The sequence below is a fragment of the Salvelinus namaycush genome, chromosome 10 (assembly GCF_016432855.1).
Source record: "Salvelinus namaycush isolate Seneca chromosome 10, SaNama_1.0, whole genome shotgun sequence".
NCBI classification, from domain to species: Eukaryota; Metazoa; Chordata; class Actinopteri; order Salmoniformes; family Salmonidae; genus Salvelinus; species Salvelinus namaycush.
The window spans coordinates 36,296,434-36,309,253 of NC_052316.1; the positions used below are offsets into that span (position 1 = coordinate 36,296,434).

The 12,820-nt window shown below is 44.3% G+C and overlaps 1 protein-coding gene across 1 annotated transcript in view; it reads right to left on the reverse strand.

The window, feature by feature from the left end:
• The window catches only part of znhit6 (zinc finger HIT-type containing 6), a 38,553-nt gene continuing 25,733 nt past the window's right edge, over positions 1–12,820 (reverse strand). The window contains exons 9-10 of the mRNA XM_039002815.1: positions 4,612–4,736; positions 1–820 (exon numbers count right to left, since the gene is read on the reverse strand). Coding sequence (XP_038858743.1) covers positions 396–820; positions 4,612–4,736 — 550 coding nt within the window. The 3' untranslated portion in view covers positions 1–395. The remainder of the gene's footprint in view (positions 821–4,611; positions 4,737–12,820) is intronic.

Consider the following 12,820-nt stretch of genomic DNA (forward strand, 5'->3'; position numbering starts at 1 on the left):
TTACATGTTTTTATTTTTTATTTAAGAAAGCATCTCAATTGATAATGTACAAAATCAAATAAAAAGGATGACAAAACAAATGAACATTGTTAGTTGATAAAATCCAATTAGCTGTTGAAATAACCACTACTGTAAGGGTAAATAATGCAACAAGGACATTTTTATAAGTGGGTCCAACTGAATCACATCTGATTACATAAAGAAAACATGCCAAGACTCAATCTCCCTCTGCTTCCAACTCTTCAGTAATTTCACTAGCATCTTTAACATAATTTTTACTGACATCAAACCCAGTGTCATTACCATTAGCACCATGATCGATATTAATATTACCATTACTATTGACTGGGAAATGGCTCAAGAGATTAACAGACTGCAGGTTCTGGCTCATTGCCTTACTCTCTCTGGGTCCCCTCTGATTTGTCATCAACAGTTTCAGTAGCAGCAATCACTGCATCTCCAATACAACAACCACCAGAATGGGTATCAACATGGTTATTACCACCATTTGGGTTGTCGTCACCATGGAAACCATCAACTGGCATCTCATCATCCCCATTATCATCATCACCATGGGCAACAACAATCTCTTTGACCATCTTATCAGCTTCAATATCATCATCTCCAATCTCCCCATCCTCAAGTTCCTCTGGTTCTCTCTTGGCTCTTTTCTTCTTGGGTGGGTCAGTCTCAGGAGAGCTTCCCAGGAAGGGTGGCCCCAGTTGGGGCTGTGAGACCTCCGTCCCCCCCTCCTCCCTCCGACCGTTACCCCGCCATGCCCCCTCTATCATGGGACTGCCATGGGCCAACACAGGCTCCACTGAAATGAAAGGGCGGTGGTGGGCAATCGTTAACAGGATGTGGGAGTTGCCATGCTGCGTACACACACACACTGCAGTCTCACCATGCTTAACAGACACACATGCACACACTTATACATTTGCACGGGCAGGGTCTGGCTACGCTGACGGCATAATTTGGCTCAGTGGGCCTTAGTCAAATGAGGCGGCGTGCCAGACCATTAGCTTTGCAACAATATACGGCGGACGTTTGTTGTAGGAGAGGGTGAGGAATCAGGGGGCGCAAAAGTGTTATATCAATGTGAAGAAATACTCCATGACCAAAAGCTCCTTTTTCACTGTAAACATTTTCAGAAAATTGATTAGAACATTTCACAAGATTAATACCCATGTGAAGAGAATGAAAGAATGAGGCTGACAAAGTGAGATGACTTGTTATACATTTTAGTAATACAGTTGAAGTCGGAAGTTTACATATACCTTAATCAAATACATTTAAACTCAGTTTCACAATTCCTGACATTTAATCCTAGTAAAAAAGTACCTGTTTTAGGTCAGTTAGGATCACCGCTTTATTTTCAGAATGTGAAATGTCAGAATAATAGTAGAGAGAATGATTAATTTCAGCTTTTATTTCTATCATCACATTCCCAGCGGGTCAGAAGTTTACAACACTCAATTAGTATTTGGTAGCATTGCCTTTCAATTGTTTAACTTGGGTCAAACGTTTCAGGTAGCCTTCCACAATAAGTTGGGTGAATTTTGGCCCATTCCTCCTGACAGAGCTGCTGTAACCAAGTCAGGTTTGTAGGACTCCTTGCTTGCACACGCTTTTTCAAGTCTGCCCACAAATTCTCTATAGGATTGAGGTCAGGGCTTTAAGAAGCCCAATCCAATACCTTGACTTTGTTGTCCTTAAGCCATTTTGCCACAACTTTGGAAGTATGCTTTGTCCATTTGGAAGACCCATTTGCGACCAAGCTTTAACTTCCTGACTGATGTCTTGAGATGTTGCTTCCAAATATCCACATCATTTTCCATCTTCATGATGCCATCTATTTTGTGAAGTGCACCAGTTCCTCCTGTAGCAAAGCACCTCCACAACATGATGCTGCCACCCTCGTGCTTCACGGTTGGGATGGTGTTCTTCGGCTTGCAAGCGTCCCCCGTTTTCCTCCAAACATAATGATGGTTATTATGGCCAAACAGTTCTATTTTTGTTTCATCAGACCAGAGGACATTTCTCCAAAAAGTACAATCTGTGTCCTCATGTGCAGTTACAAACCGTAGTCTGTCTTTTTTATGGCGGTTTTGGAGCAGTGGCTTCCTCCTATGCTGAGCGGCCTTTCAGGTTATGTCAATATAAGACTCGTTTTACTGTGGATATAGATACTTTTGTACCGGTTTCCGCCAGCATCTTCACAAGGTCCTTTGCTGTTGTTCTGGGATTGATTTGCACTTTACGCACCAAAGTACGTTCATTTCTAGGAGACAGAACACGTCTCCTTCCTGAGCGGCATGACGCCTGCGTGGTCCCATGGTGTTTATACTTGCGTACTATTGTTTGTACAGATGAACGTGGTACCTTCAGGCGTTTGGAAATTGCTCCCAAGGATGAACCAGACTTGTGGAGGTCTACAATTCTTTTTCTGAGGTCTTGGCTGATTTCTTTTGATTTTCCCATGATGTCAAGCAGAGGCACTACGTTTGAAGGTAGGCCTTGAAATACATCCACAGGTACACCTCCAATTGACTCAAATGATGTCAATTAGCCTATCAGAAGCTTCTAAAGCCATGACATTTTCTGGAATTTTCCAAGCTGTTTAAAGGCACAGTCAACTTTGTATGTAAACTTCTGACCCACTGGAATTGTGATTAAGTAAAGTAATCTGTCTGTAAACAATTGTTGGAAAAATTACTTGTGTCATGCACAAAGTAGATGTCCTAACAGACTTCCCGAAACTATAGTTTGTTAGCAAGAACTTTGTGGAGTGGTTGAAAAACGAGTTAATGACTCCAACCTAAGTGTACGTAAACTTCTGACTTCAACTCTATATATGAAGCGTCTTAATTTGTGTATTCATCTTAAGATAGCTGGGTGAGAACCACATCACAGTAAGTACATTTTCCCCCAATAAAGTAGTTATCAACAGTCAGTGCTAGTAGGAATATATCAGTGTTTGAAGTGGGGCTTATCATAGGGCATGACTCAACCCAAAGCAACCGTGACTGACCGTCACTCACTGACCACAGACCAGGGATGGGCAACTTTGATGGGGGTGGGGGATGCAAAAAATCTGAACACGAGGGGCCGCAGTTGCTGTTTTAAAGCTAGTTTTCTGCAATTCTACACATTTTGTCATGAGGCGGAAAGATTAAACCATTTTTAAAACATTTGTATGAAATTAGTTATGTTTTTACAGTTAATTTCATGCAATTCTACTAATTTTGCCATGGGGCAGAAAGGAAAATTAGCGGTTTTACAGCTAATTTCCTGCCATTCTACACATTTTGCCATAGGGTGGTAAGAAATGTTTGCAGTTTTTAATATATGAGGGAGACTAACAAAATCGATGGTTGATTACTACAAGTTTAGATAGCTGGCCGATAGACTAACTTACCAATCCAAAACATGTTAGCCGACATGGGTTAATTGAGTGATTATCAGTGACTGATAAAACTGTTGGGGGGGATTTACCCGAGGGCCTTCAAAAGGGGGGCTGCCAGTTGCCCATCCTTGCCACAGAACAAGCTGCCAGAGCCAGTAAGGACCACAACAGATCTTCTCTGTAAATACACAGCTGTTCCGCCACAGTGTCCGATGTGTTATCACCTCATGCAGGCGTCTCTCTGTTGTGGTGACTCAGTAGTAATGTTACTATAATTGACACTACAGAGATACAGCTTGGCAACACCGCCTTATCGGAAACAGACAGCATACCACAGGGTCCGATTACCCTTCATCACTTCCTACAGGCTTTTCTCTCAATGTTGTGGAGACTCTCTCAGTAGCAGAACAAGTATTAGAGTTACAGTGTAACAGCTTAGCAACACACTCGAGCTAAAATGACCTCAAGGCTCCATCTGTTCTGGGTCCCTGATAAGAGTCTGATAGGGTTACCGAGGCCAAGTGTGGTGATTTGATTAGGCCTACCTACTGTTTGTTTTTGTTGCTGTCCCTGACATTGGCATCTCAGGGCATGTACTACCTCAACTTGGCGTCTGTGTATGACGTAGCCTCCTGTAAGACTTGTCTTGATTATGAGATTAAGTAGGACGACCAACATTCTGGCCACTCTCCCTTACTGACTTAACCCTAACCCCCATCCATAATTTGAACAGTTCCTACGTGAATCATATTTGAGACACTTTCTGATAGGTGTTAGTATGTGTGACATTACACAGAACACACATTTCTTCTGGGGCAGCATGTTGTCATAATGGAGTCACTAGGAGACTGCAGGACATTAAAGGAAAACTATCTTTTGGTATTTGTTAAATTAACCCATTATTGAATGCATCATACCGGCTGTATGTGTATTTTGAAAGTTACACATCTTGAACACTTGATTGCTGACATGCAAAATATATTTGGACTATATCAAACACACTGCTGACTAATGAAACTAACTGGAGATGTCATGTTAATGTAAGGATAGACCAATTCATCATGTCAGAGTTCTGCTCCCTCACTAACACCAGCCTTGGTGAGGTTGTTCTTAGCGAAATGTTACATTAAAACTTTCTAGAAGGGATGATGGATTGCCTACTTGCAGCTTACTGTAGGTGTGGTTGGTGTGCTTGTTATTACCTGGTCCTTTCAGTGGGTAGTTGTGGCAGTGGTCCTTGAGAACAATGTGTAGCAATGGGTACTCAATCACAAGTTTGAACTTCAAGTTTTCCTTCAGGGTCTTTGCCATGTCTAGCTCTTGATACCTAAACAAAAAAACAAAACGTGTTACTACATTACAACCACCAGAAGCTATAGCAGCCAGGTGAACAAAAAATGGCCGCTGCTCATCTCTATCCACACAGGTTTGGTCTAGTTTGGATACAGCTTATGTCAAAATGGACTTTTCATAGCAGGTAAGGATAATTAGGTTAAGGTTAGGAAAAGGGTTTGCTAACATAAAAAAACAACCTATCTGCTCTAGCTGTAGAATCCTTCTATGACTTTATTGCTGAGGCTTGGTCGGTCTTTCGAGGAGGAGGGTTGATGGAGATAGGAGTCATGGTTTGGCACAGTAAAACTCCAGCGCCGACAAGATGCGCAAGATGGCACCGACATAGATGGTCGCCTCGCTTCTAGTCCTTAGGAAACTATGCAGTATTTTGTTTTTTTTATGTATTATTTCTTACATTGTTAGCCAAGAAAATCTTAAGCGTTATTACATACAGCCGGGAAGAACTATTGGATATCAGAGCGATGTCAACTTACCAACATTACGACTAGGAATACGACTTTCGAAGCGGATCCTTGTTTGCACCACCACCCATGGCATTAGATCTGATTCCAGAGGCCGGCCCAAAATAAACAACGTAGCCGCAGAAGAGGTAGACAGAGCGGCCTCCTGGTCAGACTTCGAAGGCGTGCACACCACCTACTGCGAGGTGAGGATATTACTCGCCAATGTCCAGTCTCTAGATAACAAGTTAGATAAAATAAGGGCAAGGGTTGCCTTCCAGAGACATCCGGGATTGTAACATTCCGTTTCACGGAAACATGGCTCTCTCGGGATATGTTGTCGGAGTCGGTACAGCCACCGGGATTCTTTATGTGTCGCGCCAACAGAAATAAACATCTCTCTGGAAAGAGGAAGGGCAGGGGTGTATGCTTCCTGAGTAACGACTCACGGTATAAATCGTAACATACAGGGACTCAAGTCTTTGTTCACCTGACTTAGATTTCCTTACAATCAAATGCCGACCATATTACCTCCCAAGAGAATTCGTCGGTTATTATCACAGCCGTGTATATCCCTCAAGCCGATACCACGACGGCACTCAAGGAACTTCACTGGACTCTTTGCAAACTATATATCATGAGACTGCATTTATTGGATGCTGTACCCACTGTGACTATTAAAACCTACCCTAACTAGAAACCGTGAATAGATGGCTGCATTAGCGCAAAACTGAAAGCATGAACCACTGCATTTAACCATGGAAAGATGACGGAATATGGCCGAATATAAACAGTGTAGTTATTCCCTCCGCAAGGCAATCAAACAAGTGAAATGTCGGTATAGGGCCAAAGTGGAGTCACAATTCAATGGCTCAGACACGAGACGTATGTGGCAGGGTCTACAGGCAATTACGGACCACAAAAAGAAAACCAGCCACGTCACGGACAACGACGTCTTGCTTTCAGACAAACTAAACACCTTTGCCCGCTTTGAGGATAATACAGTGCCACCGACGGGGCCTAATACCAAGGACTGAGGGCCCCCCCTCTCCTCCATGGCCAACATTTAAATGTCTTACTCACGTGTTAACCCTCGTAAGGCTGGCGGCCCAGACGGCATCCCTAGTCGCGTCATCAGAGCATGCGCAGACCAGCTAGCTGCTGTCCCCACATGCTTCAAGATGGCCACCATTGGTCTTGGGTACAGAAAGGCAAAGATAACTGAACTAAATGACTACTGCCCCGTAGCACTCACGTCTGTCATCATGAAGTGCTTTGAGAGACTACTCAAGGATCATATCACCACCTTACCTGCCACCCTAGACCCACTTCAATTTGCATACTGGCCCAATAGATCCACATACAATGCAATCGCCATCACACTGCCCTATCCCATCTGGACAAGAGGAATACCTATGTAAGAATGCTGTTCATTGACTACAACTCAGCAATCAACACCTTAGTACCCTCTAATGTCATCATTAAGGTTGAGGCCCTCGGTCTCAACCCCACCCTGTGCAATTGGGTCCTGGACGCCCCCCAGGTGGTGATGGTAAGAAACAAAATCTCCACTTTGCTGATCCTCAACACTGGGGCCACACAAGGGTGCGTGCTCAGCCCCCTCCTGTACTCCCTGTTCACCCATGACTGCGTGGCCATGCATGCCTCCAACTCAATCATCAAGTTCGCAGATGACAATAGTAGTGAGCTTGATTACCAACAACGTCGAGACAGGGAGGTGGTGAGGGGCCTGGGAGTGTGGTGCCAGGAAAAACAACCTCTCACTCAATGTCAACAAAACAAAGGAGATGATGGTGGACTTCAAGAAACAGCAGAGGGAGCACCACCCTATCCACATCGACGGGACTGCAGTGGAAAGTTAAGTTCCTTGGTGTACACATCACGGACAAACTGAAATGGTCCACCCACACAGACATTGTGGTGAAGGCGGCGCAACAGCACCTCAACCTCAGGAGGCTGAAGAAATTTGGCTTGCACTTAAAAGCCTCAAACTTTTACAGATGCACAATTGAAAGCATCCTGTCGGGCTGCACTGCACTCAACCGCAAGGCTCTCCAGAGGGTGGTGCGGTCTGCACAACGCATCACTGGGGGCAAACTACCTGCCCTCCATGCCCAGGTCAACTGTAAGTGCTGTTATTGTGAAATGGAAACATTTAAGAGCAACAACGGCTCAGCTGCGAAGTGGTAGGCCACACAAGCTCATAGAATGGGACCGCTGAAGCGTGTAGCGTGTAAAAAGTTGATGTCATCGGAAGGCCAAAAACATAATCAACGACAACAACCACCTGAGACACTGCCTGTTCACCCCGCTACCATCCAGAAGGTGAGGTCAGTACAGGTGCATCAAAGCTGGGGCCGAGAGACTGAAAAACAGCTTCTATCTCAAGGCCATCAGACTGTTAAACAGCCATCACTGACAGAGGCTGCTGCCTACATACAGACTCAAAATCATTGGCCACTTTAATAAATGTATCACTAGTCACTTCAATAATGTTAACATATCTTGTATTACTCATCTCATATGTATATACAGTATTCTACACCATCTATTGCATCTTGCCTATGGTGCTCGGTCATCGCTCATCCATATATTTATATGTACATATTCCTATTCCATCCCTTTACCTTAGGTGTGTGTGTATTAGGTTGTTGGGGAATTGTGAGATTACGTGTTAGATATTACTGCAGTGTCGGAACTAGAAACACAAGCATTTCGCTACACTCACAGTAACATCTGCTAACAATGTGTGACCAATAAAATTTGATGGTAATAGATCATGCTAAACGGTTAGCAGTCCTATGGAGTCACATGGTTTGCCTCTACGCTCAACCATTTCACCCCATCCAGCTTACCCTGTCATCACCAATAACCTAGACATGATATAGGCCTAACTAATATTCACTACATGACCAAAAGTATGTGAATACTCTCATTCCAAAATCATGGGCATTAATATGAAGTTGGTCCCCCCCCTTTGCTGTATCACAACTGGCTGTGATTGGGAGTCCAATAGGGCGGCACACAATTGGCCCAGCATCGTCTGGGTTTGGCCAGTGTAGGCCGTCATTGTAAATAAGAATTTGTTCTTAACTGACTTGCCTAGTTAAATAAAGGCTACATTTATTTTCTGCTATAACAGCCTCCACCCTTCTGGGAAGGCATTCTACTAGATCTTGCAACATTGCTGCGGGGACTTGCTTCTATTCAACCACAAGGGCATTAGTGAGGTCGGCACTGATGTTGGGCAATTAGGCCTGGTTTGCAGTCCGCGTTCCAATTCATCCCAAAGGTGTTAGATGGGGTTGCGTTCAGGGCTCTGTGCAGGCCAGTGAAGTTCTTCCACACCGATCTCGACAAACCATTTCTATATGGACTTTGATTTGTGCACTGGGCATTGTCATGCTGAAACAGGAAAGGGCTTCCCCAAACTGTTGCCACAAAGTTGGAAGCACAGAATCATCCAGAATGTCCTTGTATGGTGTAACGTTATGATTTCCCTTCACTGGAACTAAGGGGCCTGCCCAAATCATGAAAAACAGCCCCAGACCATTATTGCTTCTCCACCAAACTTTACAGTTGGCACTATGCATTGGGGCAGGTATCGTTCTCCGGGCATCCGCTAAACCCAGATTTGTCCGTCGGACTGCCAGATGGTGAAGCGTCATTTATTACTCCTGAGAACGCGGTTCCACTGCTCCAGGGTCCAATGGTGGTGAGCTTTACACTACTCCAGCCGACGCTTGGAATAGCGCTCGGCCATGGAAACCCATTTCATGAAGCTCCCGTCAAACAGTTCTTGTGCTGACGTAGCTTCCAGAGGCAACCCGAGGACAAACTTTTTACACGCTACATGCTTCAGCGGTCCCATTCTATGAGCTTGTGTGGCCTACCACTTCGCAGCTGAGCCGTTGTTGCTCCTAGATGTTTCCACTTCACAATAACAGCACTTACAGTTGACCTGGGCAGCTCTAGCAGTGCAGAAATTTGACTTATGGCCTTGTTGGAAAGGTGGCATCCTATGACAGTGCCATGTTGAAAGTCACTGAGGTCTCGTTGAAAGTCACCAAAGTTTGTTTATGGAGATTTCATGGCTGTGTGCTCAATTATTATAGATTTTTTAAGCCGAATCCACTAATTTGAAGGGGTGTCCACATACTTTTGTATATATAGTGTACATATGCACCTCCCCCAAATCCCTTCAATACTCCTGCAAGCAAAACAGACAGGGTAACATACGTAACGCTTGCTTTGCACACACACATCCCCACACGCCAAACCAATCCAAGAGCTGGGATGCAACATGAGTTACAGGTTTTTACTACGGTACCTCAGGTTGGTTCCAAGAAAGCCTACTAAAATCTGAGGTGGGAGAGGATCTCAAGTCAACAACAATATCTGTTGGCATCAGGAAGAGACAGACTCGGAGGGAGGGAGGGAGAGAAAGTGATCGAGAGACGAGGGAGCTGCAACTCATACTCCTGTCAGTTGGCAAAACATCTCTTGTAAGAGGCAAATAAACCTCAGAATCCGGACAGACTTCCTCTGGGAAATGTGGCGGTTGTGTGTTCTGCATGTACATGCATGTGTTTCTAAGAGCCATCACCACCAGAAGAGCGAGAAAACAGTCAACTGTGAGTGTAGGGTTCTGTAGAAGCACCAGGGGGTTCCCATTATTTTCCAACAACAGCTACTCAACTATTATTACTGAAGGATGAGTAGGTAGCTGCAGCATTTGGCCAGGAAGGATGAGAGAAGTGAGATATGGTCAGGACCACAGCCAAATAACTGACGCTCGAGTGGGCATTACTAGCCCGAGGGACTTTTGTCCGAGCGAAGATGAACTGTGCTCAGAATCTTCTTGAATGATGTTAAAATCTAGAACTTTCTGCGCAAATACAAAATAGAATGAGTCCTGATCAGAGTCAGTCCAGTGCTCTGATCAGGAGTTACTTCAGAGGGAATTCCTGTGTTGTAATTCCTGGGTTGGGGCTTTAAGCCAGAGAAAGGAGGTAGACATTCACGATACCGACATAAAATAATGGTCCGATGTCGGTGAACTGATATATCGGTCGGGCTCTAACATTCACAACAGGTTCTCTTATCTAAGCTAAGAGGATCCAAACCACAGCCACCTTACGTAAGCTAGAGGAATATGGATACAGAATCAGAGCGCTTCAGTTCAGGTTATAAGAGGCGGCAGCAAACCACAGCTATGTGCAGGTGGCTGCTTTACCAGACTGTGGTTGGGTCTGTGGTTGCATCCTTTAGTTAAGATTCTTATAATCATTACCCAGCTGTATTAATAACAATACAAAATATTTGCCATAGCACTACCAAGAGACTGAATACAAGCATGTGCTAAGCAAAGAGAAACACAAGGGGATCTTTAAGAGCGCTGAGGGAGAGAGACACGGTTTTAGGAAGGCATCAGCATGCTTCAGTTCGGCTGGAGCCTATCCGAACTCAGCTAACCTCCCTAAAAAGACCTGTGCTTGAAAAACACGTTTTTTGCCGAAGTCGCACAATTTTGCATCTTACTAAGACGTTTGATGTATTCTTCAATGAAAAAAACTGCATAAAAGTGAGTTGTCTCGTTGAATGAAAGACTATTGAAGAATCCCTATTGTTGACCAATCACAGACGAAGGGGCGTAGACTTCGGTTCAGATCTTCTGCTTGCCTCCAGAAGAAAAAAAGGAACAGCTGAAAAAACCCTCACCAAGACATCACAAAATGTCCTCATAATATACAGTGCCTTCAAGAAAGTATTTAGGTCCCTTGACTTTTTCCACGTTAGTCTAATTTAAAACATTACATTTTTAAAATTCTTAGCAACCTACACACAATACTCCATAACGACAAAGAGAAAACAGGTTGAGAATTTTTGGCTAATTAATTATTATTATTTTTAAATAAGTATTCAGACCCTTTGTTATGACACTCAAAATTGAGCTCAGGTGCATTCTGTTTCCATTGATCATCCTTGGTAAATTCAATTGATTGGACATGAATTGGAAAAGCAAACACCTGTCTATACAAGGTCCCACAGTTGACAGTGCATGTCAGAGCAAAAACCAAGCCATGAGGTCGAAGGAATTGTCCATAGAGCTCCGAGACAGGATTTTGTCAAGGATCAGATCAGGGGAAGTGTACCAAAAAAATGTCTGCAGCATTGAAGGTCCCCAAGAACATAGTGGCCTCCATCATTCTTAAATAGAAGTTTGGAACCACCAAGACTCTTCCTAGAGCTGGCCGCCCAGCCAAACTGAGCAATACAGGGAGAAGGGCCTTGGTCAGGGAGGTGACCAAGAACCAGAGGGTCACTGACAGAGCTCTAGAATTCCTCTGTGGAGATGGGATAACTTTTTAGAAGGGCAACAATCTCAGCAGCACTCCACCAATCAGGCCTTTATGGTAGAGTGGCCAGACGGAAGCCACTCCTCAGTAAAAGGCACATGACAGCCCAATTGGAGTTTGCCAAAAGGCACCTAAAGACTCTCAGACCATGAGAAACAAGATTCTCTGGTAGGATGAAACCAAGATTGAACTCCGGCCGGAATGCCAAGTGTCACATCTGGATGAAACCTGGCACCATCCCTATGCTGAAGCATGGTGGTGGCAGCATCATGCTGTGGGGGTGTTTTTCAGAGGCAGGGACTGGGAGACTAGTCAGGATCGAGGCAAAGATTAATGGAGCAAAGTACAGAGACATCTGATGAAAACTGGCTCCAGAGCACTCAGGACCTCAAACTGGGGTGAAGGTTCACCTTTCAAAAGGACAATGATCCTAAGCACACAGTGGCTTCTCTGAATGTCCTTGAGTGGCTGGGCCAGAGCCCTGACTTGAACCCGATCAAACTGTAATCGCTGCCAAAGGTGCTTCAACAAAGTACTGAGTAAAGGGTCTGAATACTTATGTAAATGTGATATTTTAGTTGTTTTTTCATACATTTGCAAATATTTCTAAAAACCTGTTTTTGCTTTGTCATTATGGGGTATTGTGTGTAGATTGATTAAATAGTTTTTTCCCCTCATCAATTTTAGAATAAAGCTGTAACCTAACAAAATGTGGATAAAGTCAGGGGTCCGAATACTTTCCGAAGGCACTGTATGCACAAACTATAACGAACTGTTGCGGCTAGGAAGCATGCGGACTCCTTACGGAGAGGGTTGGAACATCACAAATGTGTGAGGAGAGAGCGTAGTCGTTGGGGTAACTAAAGGAACGTTACAGCTGCCTGTGATTTAAGGGGCTCAGACCATCTCCAGGGGAGAAAACAGATGATAAACCATCACCACTACCCTTTCCCCCCCCCCCACTGTCTTCTGCAGAGTGTCTGTTTGATATTTTAAACTAGGCAGCACTTCTCCTTGTCAGGCTGGCCAGCCCAGCTGCTCATTGGGTCTCTGCAGCGAGCTGACTGAGGGAAGGACATCCTCTGGATCCAAACGAGTGGAATGAATCAGAAATAAAAATCAACATTTTAAAAAGGTATTAAAGAAATAAACATCCAGCCCAAGGGGTTAGGGCTTTTTTTACCCCCTTTTTCTCATCCCTACAACTCCCGTACGGACTCGGGAGAGGCGAAGGT